The sequence below is a fragment of the Chrysemys picta genome, chromosome 1 (assembly GCF_011386835.1).
Source record: "Chrysemys picta bellii isolate R12L10 chromosome 1, ASM1138683v2, whole genome shotgun sequence".
In the NCBI taxonomy this organism is placed as follows: domain Eukaryota; kingdom Metazoa; phylum Chordata; order Testudines; family Emydidae; genus Chrysemys; species Chrysemys picta.
Window position 1 is genome coordinate 307,221,199 of NC_088791.1, and position 19,516 is coordinate 307,240,714.

A 19,516-nucleotide genomic window follows, 5' to 3' on the forward strand; every position below is an offset into this window, starting at 1 on the left:
CAATGACTAGCTCACTCACAGTTGAGAAACCAACTGGGATTTGCCAAAGCATGAAAGCTTGTTTTTCTCTCTCAATCTATGAATAAAAACCAGGTGTGAGAGGATGAGAGCTACCAGTTCTAAAATCTTGAAGGGCATGATGACCAGCAACAATCAGTTCAATTCACTAATTACAGATAGTACTTCTTTTGTCTAATAATTCAGTTAGCTTTAAATTCAAAACTTTTTAATGTATTTGATACACTTTTTTAATGTATCCAGCACATAGAGTTTTACTTAACTAATAAAAAATTAAAATCCTATTTTTGTGAATTTTAATTTATATCCAAATACAACTTGACACAAATCATAAGTAAAAAATTAGTCATATAGTAAATAAATATGCATCGTTCAACATTTTATAACATAATAAAACTGTAAAAATTAAGAATCTGAATAAATGTGGGTTAAGCTATGTATTTGCTTAAATAAATGTATATCAATACAGTGTATCTTCCTGGTTAGCAAAAAGAAGTACCAATTTTGTGTAAAAGCTATATTTACTTGGAAATCAACATGCTTTTTGGTTACCAACCAATGAGAATCAACCTTTCTTTAGGAAAATAACTAAAAGGTACAAATGCAAAACAAGATTAAATTCATTTATTTAAATCAAGGCTTCTTGTTTGCTAATTTAAATCATGATTAAAATTGGTGACTTAAACTGCTTTGATTTAAGTCAATCCACCCTGACAATAACCCGGTGAAAGAGGAAATTAGTTTGCTTTGGCATGGTTTGTTCTTCACAATTCCACAGTTGGTATTGCTTATCACCCTATGATCCTCTAGGTGCTTACAAACTGATTTTTAAAATAATTTGCCTCATTATCTTTCCAGGTATCGAAATTAGGCTGACTATTCTATAATGCCTCTGGTGCCCTTCTCCAGATCTCTGGGACCCCCATGACCATCCTCCATGAGTTCTTGAAGATAATCGCTAATGGTTCCAAGATTGCTTCAGACTCATATTATTATTTTTTAAAAGGTGATGCTACAGAAGTGAGTTCCATAGGAAAAAAATTCCAAACATAAGACAGAGAGTCACACACACTTTAAAGTTTAAGTATACATTGCTTGCATTCTAATTAAGTTTCTAAACATGAAGATTTTTTCAATAAATGTATTTATAGTGTTACAGCGGAGAAAATGAAGTTCTTTAGTAATTTTGTGCTAAATAGCCCCCACTACACTGAGTTTTCATCGAGAGGAACAGTGTAAGTTTCTAACATAGGAAAAAATATTGTGCCCTCTCACAGAGCTGTAACTAGAAGTTGAAGTAATGGCCTAACATGACCTAACATGAAAGGAATAAGTAAGCATAAAAAGAAATCTGCAACTGATCCTTCCTGAAAATGTGTTTATAAACTGTAAGGTTTTGTTTGGCTCAAACCACAAATCAAAGATGGTAAGTTCAATTTTGGAAAAACAACAAAATGTATTTTCCCTGAAATACTGTAACTTAATAGCTGTAGTTTGATTACACACAGTGGGTGAGATTTTAAAAAGCATTCAACATCAGCCTAACTCTGCTCTCACTGAAGTCAATACTTAAACTCCCATTGACCGCAATGAAAGTAGATTTAGGTGAGTGATGGGCGTCACTGCCTATATTGTCCATTTACATTTCATGAGGATGAGAGGAAGTTGTGGACATTTGTTAGAGAGTTTATGGAAAATTATAGTGATAATTTGAATCCATTATGCGTATTATAATTAATATCATATAATTTCATGCTGTTTTAAACAACAGCATGAGTCAGATACAGAACCTAAAAGCTCAGTTTCCATGTTTTCGTTGATTTATGTCAACCTTAATGATAATTAAAGATAGTTTTCGGTATTTAATTAGTAGCGTATAATCTCTTAATATACAGTTTCAGGCCTTCTAACAAAACATTCTAAATGTTGCTTCTATAAAATCATGTAGAAACCCGCATTCAGCACAAAATATATCAACTTAAAATGCTTTTATTGACTCACATATTGAAAAAATGTAACATTTATAACAACAATTCTTGCCCTAAGGGCCTTGTCAAATTGTGCATTCAGACTTTAAATGCATGATTTGTAAGTCTGACAGGCTTTGAGATGTTTACAAATAATGTTAAAGGAAAGTTCAGCACATGAACTAGCTATGTAGCAACATCTAAGAGCTCCAATGCATGTGAACAACTTTATGCAAACCACATCACATAGGAAAGAAGAATCAACTGCTCCCCTCTTTGGGCATAATTCCACAAAATATTTGATTTAAATCAACTGGAGCTGAAGGTGCTCACCACCTTGTAGGATGAGACCCTTTTTTGTAACAAGAAAGTAACTTGTACAATTTTCTAATTATAGATCTCTAGGTGAGCTGGAAATAAAGGTATTAAAATTAGTGTTTACATTACATTTATTTATGTAGCTTTTAAATTAAAAGAGCTATTTATATCATGATTATGTGACATCTTAACACAACTCCAACATGCCAGCAGTGAGGTGCTTCCACACTACTTCCTATATGAATACCATTCACCCTAAAACAAGAGAAAATCCCTTACTTGTAATTCTTCTACATTAAGTGTATACAGTTCACATGAGAGCTCTATGGATTTTATGCTTCTGGCAAATTACTAGTTGGAATTTGCATAGGTCTGCTTGGAGCACTAAAATCACAGGATGTAGAGATGAATAAAAGATATATTAGGTCATCGAGTCCATCTTCCTTCCAGTACAGGACTGTTCCCTACAACAGTTTTTAATGCATTCACCAATCTAGTTTTAAATGTTGCAAAAAACAGGGCTTCAATCATTCCACTTGAGAGACAATTCCACAGTCTAATAGATCTCCATGTCAAGAAACTTTTTCTGATATTCAGCCTAAATCTTCCCTCACAGAATGTTCTTACTCTTTGTCCAGATTTCTAACTTCTGTATCCCTTTCCCTACCCCATCTTCACTGATGTTCACTTCCCCCAATCGGAGAAATATCTGCAAATATCATTAATGTCTTTCACTTTCTTCCAGATCACTAAAGATCCTGATGAAGATAAAGTCTAACATCCATCCCTGTACTACCCCACTGCTCTACTCATACTAATTTGATAAATTATCATCAATAAATACACTTTATGTACAATCCCTTATGCCAGTTTTCAATATAGTACTCATAAAATTAATTTTGAAAATATTGTAAAATACTCAAATTCTTGTTAAATACTCAAATGCTTTACTAAAATCCAAACATACACTCTGCTTTCTTCATCTGCTAATTTTAGAATTCTGTCAAAAAAAGCAATCCAGTTTGCTTGGCCTATCCTAACTTATGAGATAAACCAGCGTTGTGTTATTAGCCTGTACAATGCCTACTTTACTGGGGCCCTGATGTCTCTGTTATGCAGTACCAGTAGAAATAATAATTAATAGAAAAATTATAATCTGGTAAATTCCTTCTTTATAAATGCATGCTATTCCTCATGGTCCCATTAACTCCCAGGGCCCAGGCTTTCAGAATTGCATATTGACAATCATGGTAATATTATGCACAAACGATCAATTTGATGCCTAGCAGGCCAACAGCCCATACAATTACCTCAGTAGCACATGCAAATTATGTGTAGGTCTTCCCAGCTGATGGATTTTAATATTCTCCATCACGTCACCTAACAACAGTAATAGTAGGCTGTCATCCTCCATGTGGACAGTGGGCAGGGCCAGATTTAGGGGCAGGTGGCCCAGGCAACAGAGGTGTCAGGCTTGGGGGGCACTGGGCTTGAGGTACTGTTTTTGTTGTTAATGAGAAAACGGAAAATAAAATGTTTGAAGTAAAATGTAATAAAAAATAAGGTATTCAAAAGTTTAACAAATGGGGTGTGTGTGTGGCAAACACGCTCCTTGCCTGGGGCGCCATTTGGCTGCCAGTGGGCTTCAGCAGAGGAATGGTGAGACTGAAATCTTCCATTTCAGGTTCTGGAGGGGAATGTGCTGTAGTAGACACAAAGCCCTTTGCCTGTCCCCCCAAAGCTTGATTCCTTCTGCTCTGTCCCCTACAAGATGTCCCTGTCCCAGTTCTGTTTCTTCCCCATCTCTTGCTCCTCTATCCAGTCCTATTCTCCTCCCTGATCGAGTCTGCTCTCCACTCTTCAGGCTTTTAATTCCAATTCTAGTCTCCTTACCGAGCAAAATTCTAGTCTCACCCCTCCAGTCTCTCCAATGCAGCTCATCTTCCCCCCACTCCCAATCTCCTTGCCCGGCCATTGCTAGTTATCACTCCCTCCCACCCCATCGCCATGTCCCAGTCTCCTTGCCCAGCCAGCCTCAGTTCCCCTCTTCCTGGCTCCTCATCCAACCTTTGTCTCCTTCCCCCATCCCTGCTGGTTCCGAGTCTCAGACTCCCCCCACAGCTCCTCATCCAATCTCAGACTGCCATCCCGCATTTCCTTCCTTCTAGCTCCTATTCTTCTTGTCCAGCCAGTCCTGGTTTCCCCCTCCTCCTCCATGGTTCCCAGCCCCCATCTCCTTACACAGCCAGTCCGCATTGTCCCACTTCATTCCTTGGCTCCTCGCTACTTCTCCATCTGGCTCCATATCCCAGTCTCTGCTGCCCCACCCAGTTTTGCCATTCCAGTCAACTCCCTGCACCCTCCTGAGGTCTGGCTCTAGACCCCTTTGCATTGAAATCAGCCAGCTTCCTCCTCCATGCTGTCTGGGTCCAGCCAGGTGGGGGCTCTGAGAGCACAGAAGAGAGCCTCCCTGCTTTCAGTTCCAGTGCCTGGTCTTGGCCCGGTCCACAGCTGCCCAGAGCTGCAATTGCAGGGAAAATCCTGCTCAGGCCCAAGCCGCAACATGCCCAGTGTAGGTGGAAACTTCAGGGAATTTAATTGTAAGGACTAGCATGTCGTTACTGTGCAAGTGCGAACTGTGATTTTTCAAAGGATAAGCAGCAAAAAAGCCATCCTCTGCCAAATTTCAAGTCCATGATGCAAAACATGGGAGCACTAGAGCTTCTCAAAGAAAAGGTCACCCGAATTTTTTAACATGGGCAAAACAACACAACACCTTTCTCCCTAGCCTTGTTCTCAGAAACAGCTAAACTATTTTGGCTGAAAATTAAAACAAAAACAAAAAACAAACTGAGGCTGACAGCCAGCATGGAAAATTTCAACCCAAACATTTAAATTTATCAAAATGAAAAGCCACTGAAAGCAGGGTCTTATAATTATATGTATGTGTGTATACATTAATGAAATTCTTATGCTTCATCTTCTGATCCATAACACCTCTACCTTCTGTCTTAATTGAACATATTAAAGGTTCGTCAGGAACAAGCAGACTTAGCTTTAATTCACCCAAACCCTAATGACTCTTGTACTTCAAATGTGATACTGACAGACCTTGTGATCCGAAAGTTACTGTTCCTGATCAACAATTCATCTAGGTGGAGAATATGTACATTGCTATGCCTAATGGCCTTTCAATATGATCCAGACCTTTGATTTTTAATTTTTACCAAAAATTTTCTGAGTTTTTATAGAAGCTATTATGGTTTTTTACTGATTTTCACCTGAATTTTGTACCACTCAGGTACAGAAAATACATATTACATTACAAAGATCCAATAGATGTGTTTATGTTAATAATAAATTAGTCCAAATGTAACTGTGAGGTTGTCTGTTAAACTAAGGTAGTGTAGTGGAAGACACACACACATGCATGAACATGTGTCTATGTACATCAATGCTTAAGCCCTAAAGTGCCAAACTTTAGAGGGACACCTGTCAGGGGTGGTCAGATAATACTTAGTCCTGCCATGAGTGCAGGGAACTGGTCTAGATAACCTCTTGAGATCCCTTCCCATCCTGCAATTCTATGAACTTCCCTGACCTGGCTCCCAGCTCTGGAAGGAGAGAGAGTGGCTCAGTACTCTGTATGGCCCAGGAAACTGAGCCACCATATCTCTCCTTCTGGAGAAGGCACAGAAGCAGAAGAAGTGGAGGAGGAAGCTTGAGAAGATGGCGCCATTGCATCCTCTACCTCTTCCATTTCCGGGTCCATTTTTCTCTATTTGTTGCTTTCTTTTGTCCTCTCATCTCCCAATATCAATCCAGAAAACTGGGAAGTTAATTTTTTGCCCGAATTTCCACCTGTTTTTTCATTTTTGTAACAAACACAGATAAATTCATGGGAAATTTTAGAAAGATAAGGTGGTTGAGGTAATATAATATAGGTCCAATAAAAGATATTACCTCACCCTCCTTGTCTCTCTAATATCCTGGGACCAACATGCCACAACAACACTGCATACAACAAAACAAAAAACAAAAACAAAAGGCTCTAAACATGATTAATAAAACAAAAATCAAAGTAAAATTATCTCCACCTGTAAGAGCAAGACAGGAATAGAATGTGTTGGGAGTATTTGTTATAAGTATATGTGTTCAAAGAACAAGAATTATAATTAAATATTTTCTCTTCTCCAAAGGTATCAGTTATAACACATTTGCACCCTATGGAAAGTAAAATGCTCCAGAGATCTCTTCGGAAAAATTGCTAACTAATACTAATTAACAATCTTGTTATAAATGACCAGTAGAAGCATGATTCACAAAGTGTCAGTTGGCTACAGTCAATATGGAGAAAAGATGGTTCCTGTGGTTAAGGCATAAGACAGGCTTCTATTCCCATCTCGGCCACAGACTTCTTGTGTGACCCCATGTACATCACTAACTTCTCTGTTCTAGTTTGCCCATCTATAAAAACAATCCTATGGAGATAACACTACCTTCTTTTGTAAGCATGTCATGATGCTAAGTGAAGAAATGTCTGGAAAGCATTCAGACACAAAACACTTGAGAAGAATTATTTTACTGGCTATAGGTGAACAAGAACATTTTTAAATATAAAGGGATGATACAACCTACAAAGATACAATAAAACATATGAGCGGGCATCCTGAAAAACCAAAACCTAGAAGACAGGAAAGTTGAGCTACTTCCAACCCAGAAAGAAATTCTGCAGAATAGATAGACCAAGCCTGGAGCCGTGTTCTGATTCTGAAGAAAAGCAATAGTACCTTATGAACATATGCAGAGAACTCTACATGTCTGCTTTGCAAGTTTCTTAAACACGGTTCTATTCAATCAAGGGAATTTGTTTCAAAAGCAACAAAAATCTGGATGGACATTCTTACAGGTTTAATTTGTTCCACATAAAAGATTAGGCTCTTTTTTATATCAAGCTCATAGAAAACACACTATTTCTGGCTGGCTATGAGATAATGAGAAAAATATTAGTAGAATGATCACTTAATTGTAGTGAAACTCCCAGAATACAGTATTTTTGTCAGGAATCTATAATATGTCAAGTTCCCCTTACATACTTATTTATTGAATGCACAATAATCCAACAAAGCATCTAGTCTCACTGCGAGGCAACTTTACTAATTTTTTATTACAATAATAAAATTAAAAGTAAAGCCATCAGCAACTCCACAATCACAAATTTTAATCAAGCTGTATCATATTCTCCTTTCTTGGCAAGTAAGTGGAAATGAGGACTGTTTTGTGGGATTATGTCTCAAGTCACAACTCAACAACTCCCCAGTACAGAAGGCAGGACTTTGCTCCTTGCTGCTGGCTACTGTACAGGGCCGGCTCCAGGCACCAGCCCACCAAGCTTGTGCTTGGGGTGGCACCTGGAGGGGGCGGCGCGGCGCTCCGGCTCCATCCACCTGGGAGAGCGGAGCCGCAATGGGCTCGCCGCCCTCCCCTGGTGCTCTGGCCGCCGGGGAGAGCGGGGCCACGACTGGGCTCTCCGCCCTCTCCGCGGCGCTCCGGCCGCCGGGGAGAGCGGAGCCATGGCGGGCACTCTGCCCTCCTCCCAGCGCTCTGGCCGCCGGGGAGAGCGGAGCCCTGGCACTCTGCCCTCCTCCCTGGGTTCCGGCTGCCAGCGGAGCCGCGGCGGGCTCGCTGCCCTCCCCTGCCGCGTTGGGGGGGGGGCGGGGGGCAGGAGGCTTTTTTGCCTGGGGCGGCAAAAAAGCCAGAGCCGGCCCTGCTACTGTAAACTAGGATAGCCCAAGTAGTTGCATAAATCAATGCTACTTTTTGAGATAATTAGTTGCTGAAAGCCTACAATGTGTTCAGAACATTTATCTTAAGATGAGCCTCCTAGACTAGTGATCAAATACCTTTTTGCATGGGCTCCTTATCGTCGTCCACAGAGATCAATGGAGTCTCTAGTGAGTCCTGTCATGTACCTGCAAAATCTATACAATGGCTCTCAGGAAGGCCTTCAGACTAGCCTCCTGCAGTCAAGCCCAAAATCTGTCTCCTGGAAAGACAAAGATGTGACCTTGCTGGCTAAGACACTGCAGCATCACCCCAGAATATGTCAAAAGGCCTGGAGCAGACAACAGTTAACCTCTTAGCAGTTCCTCTGATACCAAATGCATCAAAGGCTACTGACCTCTTGGCACAAGCATCAGTAGTGCTCACACATGCTGTTTATTCATGGAGTTCTAAGCAGCCCCAGTGCTAGGACATCTATGTAGTCATTGTTAAGTGGGTGAGAGCAGTCATGCAGCCAATATTGGTCCAGCCATGCTGTCATAACCCATTGGCTTTATCTTTCAGTAAGTGAACCAGAAGGTCTGGTGTGAACAGAAGTCCCTAGTAGTTCTGGAGTTTAAGGCATATATATATTTAAAGCATATAAGGAAAAGAAAGATGACCCACCAACAGTGCGTGCCTCAACACAAGCTTTGAGGAAGGCTCCAATGCTTCAACTCTTAAGTGAAGAACCATGAGAGTACTGCATCATGACCTTGACTGCAACAAGATGTCACTTCATCTTGACACAATGAGGATTGCTTCATGGATGTCATTGCATCACCTTTGGGCCTATTAGGCTAGATCTGCATTGATCCACAATTATTCAATGCTGGGATTTTTAATCCTCCATGGGTACTACCCTATACTCAGCTTATCTTGAGGGCTCCTTCCTTTAATGATGGACTTGCACCTGAAAACACAGGGAAGCTGAGTAATGACATAAGAAACCCATCCAGGGCTCTGACACCTTGAGGCTATAGCCCGTCACATACCATGTTATGATCCTCCTCAAGGAAGTACAAGTACTAGCCATTACTCCACTTAACACGGTTGCCCTGTTTCTCCATATATTCATTTACAAAACAACCCACATGGGACAAAAAAGACAACCCCCTCCTCCTCCCCTCTGAAAAGGTAAAATAAGAACCTCCAACCAGTAGTGAAAGTTATTTTAAAAACAGATAGGACACAATGTGTCACTGATGCTTAGTACATCAAAGCCTCCCTAGCCAACGCGGGTCTTCAAAATAACTTTACATTACATTTCTTTTTCCTTTTTTAAAAATACAGGACTCTAGTGCAGTGCGATTCCCCTCAGGGCACACTCTCACCAGAGCAAGCCTCCTCAGCTCCAGTGCTTTCTGGATCTGGCCTCAGAGCATTCAGAATCCCTGTTCACACTGTGAGTTCCCCGCAGTGAGTACACCTAGAGAATGGGACACCTAGAGAAGCCTTACACGATCCCCAAAGCAGCCCTGCACCCCACATCCACAGTCAGCAATGACTCTCAACCAGCTTGGAAAACAGAAGTGTTTATTAGTCATCAGGAACACAGCATAGAACAGATCTTGTTAGCAGAGAAATAAGGAACATTCACCAAAGTCCATCATGGAGGAGGGAAATCCAGAGCCCAGAGCTCTACCCCCGAGTCCCAAAGCAGGAGACTGACCAGCTCCCAGCTGCCCAGCCTTGGTCACGACTTGCTGTCCCACCTCCGTCCTTTTCTCTTTCCCAAGCAAACAAGTCACCTGACCTGTACTTCTCACTTTGTTTTCTAGCACCTCCAGCTGATTCTTGCGGAGGATGGGCCCTAGACATCAATTGCCAGGATACAGAGTGTCAGCCATTGTCTGTGCCCAAGTAGGCAAACATCAGTCACACCTGCCTTCTTGGGGTCCCTGCAATGATCACACATTCTTGTCCCACCACCTAGATACTTGAGTAACACATAAGGAAAACTGAGGCATGCACACAGTATTCAGACAAAACATTAAGAACTTTCCCACTTTGTCACATATACATAGACCTTTCACTTCTACACATCACAAAATGTAGCCCCAACAATAATTAAAATTCAACTTTGAACAAGAAAGGCCTCAATCTGAATTTAAATTAAATGCATGTATAGAGATAAGGCTCTAACATTCAAAGGCAGAGAATTCCAAAGTCTTATTGACTTGAAAGCAAGTATCATTATTCCTAAATATGTGACCTTCATGATGAAACAATTGTAGTTGCTGAATCAATTCTATGAAAAGGAACAGAAGGAACCAAAATGTTAGCTATGCAAAATATGTCCCATCTATCGTTTTACAATCCATAAAAGCCATCTTAAAATCTATATTTGGGAACAGGAAATCATTGCAAAACAATCTGTACCAGCTCACATAATATTTGAATTGTGGCGAGAGGAAGGAAGCCATTTACCTGCACCATTTTGAATCTCCTACAGAATAGGAAAGGAAGAAAACACTGAATTGCTAGTCTAATATAGAAAGTACAAAAACATGAATTTGTGTTCCTGTAGACAATAAAAAGATCCCTTATCTACAGATTTTTTTATTCTCAAAAGATAAGAAGTTAAGAATAAATCCAAGATGTAACAACCATTTACAAAGCAAATATTCTACTGACAGACCAGCCTAATATACTGAACCTTCTTGTTACATATATTCTTTGCTTTAATTTAAATAATTTCTTTAAAAATACAGGGTTTGGGACATGACCACAAAATAAATCTACAAATGATATTCTGATACCCTTGCTCACATTTAGAATTTTAGTCCAGGAGTAGTCCCACTTATTTCAATGGAACTACTCTTGGAGTAAGGTACTATTCAACACGAGTAAGGGTATCAGTATCTGGCCCTTGGTATTTTTATTAATATAAATTTTCTAAAATAATAATATGTACTGCTTTTATGAACTACAGCCGTTCCTATATGAGAAAAGTGGCAAATGGAAGCACTGTCAATCCATATATCTGGCAAATTATAGGAATATTTGCCAGCTTTGTTTGAAATGCAGTCTTTCATTAACATATTTAGGGCAAAATTCTGCCTTTAATCCTTAGAGCCACATATGGGGGAATGCAAAGGACTCAACTTGGTGGATGGCTTGAGCCACACCACTGAATGCATCCTTTTGCTGCTCCAAAAAGCAGCTGTATGTGCCCATCTACAACATGCTATTGCCAAGCTGAGCCTAAATATTATGAGCACATAAAAACACCTAAAATAAGTCTTAGCTGGTTCCCTCACCTGACCATGGTGTGCCAGTGAACATGACAGATGGGCCCCTTGGCAAGCACTCTGGAATGCCAGGTAGAAATCCTACCTTGCTGCTTCATGAAAGTGTAAAGTAGTATTGCATTTCAGAAGACCTTAGATAGCAAAGTTGGACACTAACACCATACCATGCAACAGAATGGGTAACTGTGCACTAACCAGTCCATTAAGAAAAAGTTCATGCTCTGTATAAACCTTAATACACTTCAGCAGGAATGACTGAAAAGCACGTTCCTGTGCATGCATGTGGAACCTCAGCAGTAAATTTTAAGCAAGGGTGTTCCATCCACCACTTAACAGAGTTTAATAGAGCCCCAAATCTTTTGAACTCCCCAGAATTTTCTGATTAAATAGCTTATTGTTCAACCACAGAAAATATGTACAATTTCATAAACAGTGTTTCAGACTGCAAGTAGATAGTCTGGCAACAACTTTAAATAAAATTGGATTAACTGGCTGGATTTCCTCAATGTTTAATCGAAGTACAGTAGAGAACACCATTTATCTGTGAAGGAATGGCAGAAAGAGTGATACTGGATATATCAATTTAATTTTTCTAAACCAGGGAAAAATACTGAATTTCATTTAAGGACTTCTAATTTCAGTTTAGGAATGCATTAGCTATTTCAAAATATTTTCCTAGGAAAAAATCTGTGGTATCAGCAATTTAGAAATTAAAAAAATTATATCCATCTTCATAATATTGTAACAGTGTTATGTTCTTACCTCTTATGATTAAAAAAATGTAAGGCTAATATCACCTGGCCTTTATTATTATTGTATTTTTAAAAAGAAACAGGATCCATTTATGACAATTTCCCTACCCTCAAAATGATTTATTTTTCTTTCTTTTCATAACACTGACTGTAATTAGTTATGACACCTATTGTTACAACACATACTTTTGTTTCCTTTAATCAATTAATAGTTCAAAAGCAAAATAATACTAAATTCATCATCTAATTCTTATTATGTCATAGATTCTAAATGTAATGAACATATACAAAATGCTGTAGGATTATAGCAAATCAAGAAATACTGTTTAAGTAACAGTATTATTCCCTAGTGGTTTCACACTTGTGGTAGAAAAACTGATTCAGACAAGCCCTATGGTTGAAATTGACCTGGAAAAAACATGGTTTCTATGGATATCATTTAGAGATGGATATCCTAGTATAATACATATTTAGGGTTCTTTTACATTTCTTAACAGGTTATCAGATGTATGTCAGGCACTAACAACGTCTGCAGAGGTATAATTTTATATACTATAGAATCTAACACACCATTTTATTCAGGAGCTATTTAATTATAGATATTGGGATGATGGTTACGTATGCAGGAATGAATCCAAATTGGATTTTTCCAGAGAGACTGTGTTCTATATTTTTAAACTGTTAATGTATTGAGTCTGCCACTACTAACAGTTGCTAATGTGAAAAGAGAATATAACATATATGTATATATTTTAAATAAAAATTCATTCTGTATCAGAAGTAAGAAGCTAGAGGCCTGACTCTGATGTGACTATATTTACAACCATTGCCTCTACTTTGAGATCTTATACATCATAATACATTATTATATTACAATGCATTCCTGGAAAATAAGACTGATTGATATACATAGTGATAAAGTATTAGCATTATGAATAGAGAAATAATTAAAGAAGACTATAATCTCATTTGTTTACATTTTATAAAGCTTCGGTTTGGATTAGATATACATCCTGATACCTATTTGATACTAATGTTTCAAACGAGTTTGAATTTAAAGCACAAAGGAAGGGGGGGGGGGGGGAAACAATGCTGTAAGTACCTAATTATTATTATTTTTTGGCTTTTACAATATTACAGTGATGACTTGCAGATCTGAAACATAAGCAGTCCATTTTTTTTGTTCACATGATACAAGGATAAAACAATACAAAATACTTCAAAACAATGCCACACCCCTCAGATTAAATATCACTTAAAATATTTAGCTAAAGCCTGAACAAATCAAACAAACATCTAGGCAGGAAATTCTGTTTTAATGCACTACCACTGTGCTATTTCAGAGAGCCTGAAAGCAGCCTAACTTGAGAATTCAATCAAGCAAAACCTAGAATAATCTCATTGCCATATTTGCAGTTAATGAAAGCTATTTAAATCTGTGACATTTTTATTTTTATAGAAGATGAAAGCAAAAATTATTTGTTTCACTAATAACACAAACATATAGTAAATTTAAGATTTTATTATTTTGGTTATCCTTACTGTCTACCAATCAATGTACAATATTAAAAGATTACTCTTCTGCTACTCACTATTGCTCCAGGATTTCAGTAAATATTTGATACTGATTTCAAAGAAGCCTGAATCCTGCTGGCTAGCCATGTCTGCTGCATACAAAGAGGCTTCTATAATTCTGAGCAGTTGAAGTGGCAGGTACTATGTATGTAGATGTAACTGTCACCAGTTAGTGATGTAAACGAGGGGTCAGAAGAGGAAATGAAGTCTCTGCAGATCAACTTCTTCCGTGGTAGGTAAGCCCTCATTTAATACAACAACAACAACACACCATGAGATGCTCGTCCTCTGCTCCTCCTTCAGGGCTGGTACTTAGCTTTATTTGCTTTATTTTTTTCCCCACCCTGCAGACATTCAATAGGAGCTTTCATGTACTCCATTCCACAAAGAATCAGATTTTTGCAGCTTTTCCATAGGCTCCGTTTAATACATGTACTGTACCAAAGCAGCTGTTGTATAAAACAGTTAGAATGTCTCCTGGAAGGGTGTTTGAGCTGGCCTTCTAATAGCATGCAATCTGCCTATCTGAAGGCTTTTTCCATTAGAGACTGATAGACTGATCGTATGCACCTCCTCCTGCAAGCAAACACAGAGTATCAACTTGAAGCCCTACTGAGAATGTCTCTTCTGCAGCTGAAGGAATTTCACAGGTTCTGTTATTCTTTTCTTTTTAGAAAAACCTCTAACGAGTATTGTATATGTGTTCTGGTCAGCTGCTTCCCTTCAGTCTGTTTCCAAGAACAACACACTGTATTAGACACAACTGCATCATGCTGCGGTAAAGCAAAGCTGCACCCATCTATCTGATTGCAGTGACGTTTTTAAAAAGCCCATCAGTCAGCCCAGTTGCAGAAGGGAAGCGCTTGCAGAGCATCAACAACCACACATTTCAATTGCTGTTTGTTCTTTTCTTTCACAGCTAAAGAAGAATCTCAGTTTGATGTCATTTTTGTCTTGAGTTAGACTTTTATAAGATAAGAGACAGAAAGCTGAATTCATATTGGAAAATAAAACAGGCAGCTAGTTGCTTATTTCACCCTCTGCGTATTCTACACTAAATTTGATTACTAGCTATAATTTACCTATTTCTTAAAATTTTCTAATAATCACGATACATCAGTATGCACAATTTGCTAATAATGAAGAAGCAGCATCAGTTTTCCAGTGGCTTTTTGCTTCCTGAGTTCTTGGTATCATATTTCCTGATTTCAGTTTGCGTGGTTTGACATTATTTCTTCTCTCACCTAGTGGAATAAATAGTATACTGTCCTATAATGTTTAAACAGACATATAGCATCTCTGTAGTGGATTCATCCAACAACATTGTGAACTGTTGGATTTTCAGAAACTTGGTTCAATCAAGTGTACAGAAAATTTTATATTCAGATTTAAATTCCTAGTGATATGCATTTTATCAGATTACTTTCCCCTGAAAAATGCATAATTATACTGAAATGTTTCATAAAATACATAGAATATTGGGGAAAAAGCCAACAAAAATCATCATTCTAGAACTATAGTGACAATTCAAGGCATTGTTGAGGTTTCTCAGTCAAGATAGGAATGTTTACAAACTCAATCAGCCTGATAAAAAACCCAACCACCAGAGAAACAACTATCCCACTACTTTATTACAGTCCTTTATTTTATTGTATTCAACCTCTTTGTTAAAATCAGATTTACTTTATACTGTTAGTTGATATTTATTCTTTTATCAATGATGCTTCAAATAGCACGATCCACTCAATTAACAATCACATCAGAGTTTAACTTCTGATCAACTTACTTATTTAAAAGAAAAATATATCAGGTATAGCCAGTTAAAATCATACTGAATCTTATTATTAAAGAAACTTGAAATATAAAACATCAGATTTGAAGATGTATTTAAATGTATTTTGATCCTATTTAAATGTTTTTCAATATAAATTTCACTCTAATATTAGAACATCTAGAGATAACAGCACATTTTTGGCAACATCTCGGAAACATTCCTAAGACAGCTGTAACTAGCTGAAATGGCAGTAACAGCAGCACTCTACTTCAGATCCGAAAGAAATTCCCCAAATTGGCTTTAACTGGGTCAACATCTTAAAAAATACATAGGTCCTGCTTTCTTCCACATTAAATTAATTTCTGATATCTCAAAATCTTATTAATTATGTAGTTCAGTAGCTGATAAGCTGACTAGCACAATACAGAATCTTGAGGTGTAAAAGAACTCTTTTTTGATTAATTTTACAGTCCTATGTATTTACAGTATATCAGTAACATAGTGTACACGTTTTTGTCTATGACAGCGTGGATATTAGTACATGTGAGTTTAAAATAAAGAGTCCTAATATAACATCTTTTACCATAAAAAGGAAATAAAAGATCAAGAATCTGAGTATTTTCACAGATCTGCCATGATAAATTGCCTATTTCAGTCATGTACAACTGCCTTCAAGCTAGCCCCTACACTCCTGCTGTCTTGTCCACTTCCTGTGTTCTCCGGGCCTTTTGGAGAGCAGATATCCAGGAGTCTTGGGCAAAGGGACTAACCCCACCATCTGGAATAGCACCAACAGTAGAAATGGCTTTCAGCACATGGGAGGTTTAGGGGACTAGCCCTACATGAAAATCAATGATGCTCTCATGGTCAGTACTCTGTCTATGCACCAACTACTGTGATTGCCATAAACAGATATTCTCCTACTCAACTTTTGAAAATAGTCTTCAAAAACAATTACCCGATAAGAGAAAAAGAATGGAAAAAATGCGGAGTGTGTTTAAATCTTCATTATTACGGTTTATGATAAAGAGTCATGTATGCAGTTAAGAATTGTATATTCTAAGCAATACTTACAGGAATTCTTAAAACAGCTCCACTTAAATGGAGCTGTGAGTACTGCATAGGCCTGCAGCCTGATCAGATAAAATCTCTAAAGCTCATTTTAGCTTTAATGTGGAGGGAACTATGTGATGCCAAGACTTTTACATTCTGAACACACAAAAAATGCAATTTGAGGCTAAACACAAGAAGTAGGGGAGGCCTCTCAGTAGGGTGACCATATTTCCCTGAACTGAAAGTGGGATGTGCGGGGCTGGCCTGAGCTGCCTGGCGTTACCACTCGTCCCTCGCACTCCCACAAACGTTCCTCCATGCCCCCAACAGATCCAAGTAGCAGAGATGGGGGAAAGAGGGAAAAGGAATGGGTATGGGCTGGGATCTGGGCAGCAAAGCAGGGTGTGAGTGTATGGGTGTGAGTACTTTTGGGCTCATAGCCAGGAGATGAAGCTATTGGACTATGATCCATTTTAGCAGTATGATGCCCCTTTGGGGGCTGGGATAGCAGATTTGCAGGAAGGAGACTCCAGGTAGTGGGAGGGACCAAGGAGATTCCAGAGAGCAGCCCTGGAGAAGTGGGGGACGGCTGGGATACAGAGCTGCCATTTCAGACTGGGGGTTGGCAACTCCTGGCTGGGGAGGGAAGAGGGAAGAGGAGTGAATGACAGGGGGCGGGTCACCCCCAGCCAGTGACGGGAGTGGGGAGAGGAGCGAGCAAGTGATGGAGGACCAGAGGGTGGGGGAGTTGCTCCCAGCCAGTGATACAAAACTTGGGTGGGGGGAGATGCCCTCCTTAAATGGTGTCCCTGCTGGGATGTGGCAGAAGCGAGCTATTGGAGGCAGACTGGGAAAGAAAAGAAGCCTGTTGGAGTGGGAGGATGTACAGGGTTTTGGGGACCGGCTCTGAAGGACGGTAGATAGGAAAGACATGAGGCCGCCGTGGGGGCTGCAGGGACCACTCGGGGGGGGAAGGAGGGGCTGAGGGGCAAGCCATGCCATGTTTGGTGCTCTGGCACAAGCAGATGCTGCGGGACCTGGTCATTCACTCACCAGCTGGGTTGCCCAATAGGGCCCAGGGCCCACAAATCACGGCTCCATGGCCCAACCGGAGAAGAGTTTGAATTAGGGCCCTGACTGCACTGCCCACTGATTGGGCAGCAGAGTGAGCACATGACATCCCATTACTCCCTGATTGGAGGGGCAGGGCATAGGGGAGACACATCATCCAGGCTCCTATCTCCCCTCCAAAAGTTGCCGCTTACCCCCCCAAATGTTCCTCTGTGCCCCTCAGGGGGGCGCACCCCAGTTTTGCCAAAAAAGTCAGGATGTCAGAAACAGGGCTTAAAAAGGGGACTGTCCCTGCCAAAACGGAATGTATGGTCACCCTATCTCTCAGGACCACGTCTAAAGCAGACCACAGGAGCAAACTAAGTATAAACTAGATCTGTGAGTTTTTGTATGTGTAATACAGTGGATTAATGTACTTGAATGTATCTCCCCCTAGTGGCAGCTACTAATAATTAAAACTGATCCTTGATTTCTACTAACGGAATGACTCCTTAAGCACAGGTGGCAGGGGATTGTGCTTTTGGTCCTTAATTACCTTGTTTCAATCCCCACTGATAAATCATAGTGTTTGTATTTGTCAGCAGACATATGCACTGTCTAATACACTGTCGTAGTATAAAACTGTTACTCTGGTTTGGCTGATCTAGGACTTGGCGTCTGATTTAGGGCTTAATCGTGCAAGGTATCAATCTGGGCCCTCCAGCCCTGACCCTCAAAACATTGAAGCACACGCTTAAGTTACTTGTTTATTTAAAGTACCAGCATAAGTATTATCAGTTAGTAAACTATCACAGACATCATGGTGCAAGTGGGTCTTGAGGAAAGATCAAGAAGATAAAGAACCAGCATACTGGCTTTACAAATTAATCTGGGGAGGGAATTCTATGAGTAAAGAGTAGCATGGAAGAAAGTATAAAGGTGCTCATGTGGGAAGTGGACAAGAAAGTGATGGAGGCTGGCACCGTTGGAGGAGAGGAGAGATGGGAATGTGTGACAGCACAATAATGATATATTTTGTTGTAGAGAAATTAAACAACTGTCTATATTTTGAATCATATATTTACTTTCGAAGATCTCCAGACTCTTCTTCCAAACTAAATTAACCCACATTAACCATTTCTCCACAGCAATACACCCTGCTAAACCAGTATAATAAATTTATACTTTTTTGACTAAACTGTAGGACAAAAGGCAACTAAAAGACAACACACTTTTCAAAATTATAACCAACAGAACTGGAGAAGACAATTTTTTTTTGTTTTTGCTACATTATGATTCTTTTTAGAATTGTTTCATTTCATTAGTTTTTGAAAACAGATTAAAAATCTATTATATCACAAAACAAACATAATGGAGTTCATAATACAGTGTGTAATGTTCCTAGCCCCCGCCCATCTGCAAGAATTTCATTAATTTTCAATGGGCAACCTTTGCCTTTATGAATTACGAAGTCTTCACTTTCCTCACATTAAAATATTTGGCAGAGCTTTTTTTGCCTTTTAAATGCATCCAATTTAGATTTACCAAATACAAAAATGTGCATAGTACTAAAGAAGTCAAACTAAGTGTTAAGCACGCTGTATGCACACTGTATTATTAGTGTCCTCACTTGAAATGAGTCCATTCGAATTTGTATACTTATACAGGCATCCATAATCACTACATAGTAAAAGAGAAATTCAACTTGCCAAAATCCAAATTCAAAATATAGATTTATATTGAACCTATGCACAAAACAAAATGATTGTCATTAAGCTCAAAGCATTTAAGTCTGATAGGTTGTAAACTAAGGTGAGAGTAATCTCAATCCAGTTATAGTTTTGCTGGACCATTTTATCTTCTGTTTATAATTCTATGTCAATATACTGCCACTTAGTGGTAAAAAGCCTAACATAAGCAAAGAAACAGAAG

At 39.1% G+C, this 19,516-nt stretch overlaps 2 protein-coding genes across 13 annotated transcripts in view; one reads left to right on the forward strand and one right to left on the reverse strand.

The window, feature by feature from the left end:
• The window catches only part of N4BP2L2 (NEDD4 binding protein 2 like 2), a 667,270-nt gene that overhangs the window by 529,169 nt on the left and 118,585 nt on the right, over nt 1-19,516 (forward strand). The window lies entirely within an intron of this gene.
• The window catches only part of FRY (FRY microtubule binding protein), a 402,818-nt gene that overhangs the window by 272,695 nt on the left and 110,607 nt on the right, over nt 1-19,516 (reverse strand). For 2 of the 8 annotated variants that reach the window (XM_005286621.4, XM_065594431.1), the window contains exon 1: nt 13,725-14,443. The exons of the other annotated variants lie outside the window; for them this stretch is intronic. In XM_005286621.4, the coding sequence (XP_005286678.2) occupies nt 13,725-13,794 (70 nt within the window). In that variant the 5' untranslated portion in view covers nt 13,795-14,443. Of the gene's footprint in view, nt 1-13,724; nt 14,444-19,516 lie in introns of those variants that run through there. 8 annotated transcript variants of the gene reach the window in all.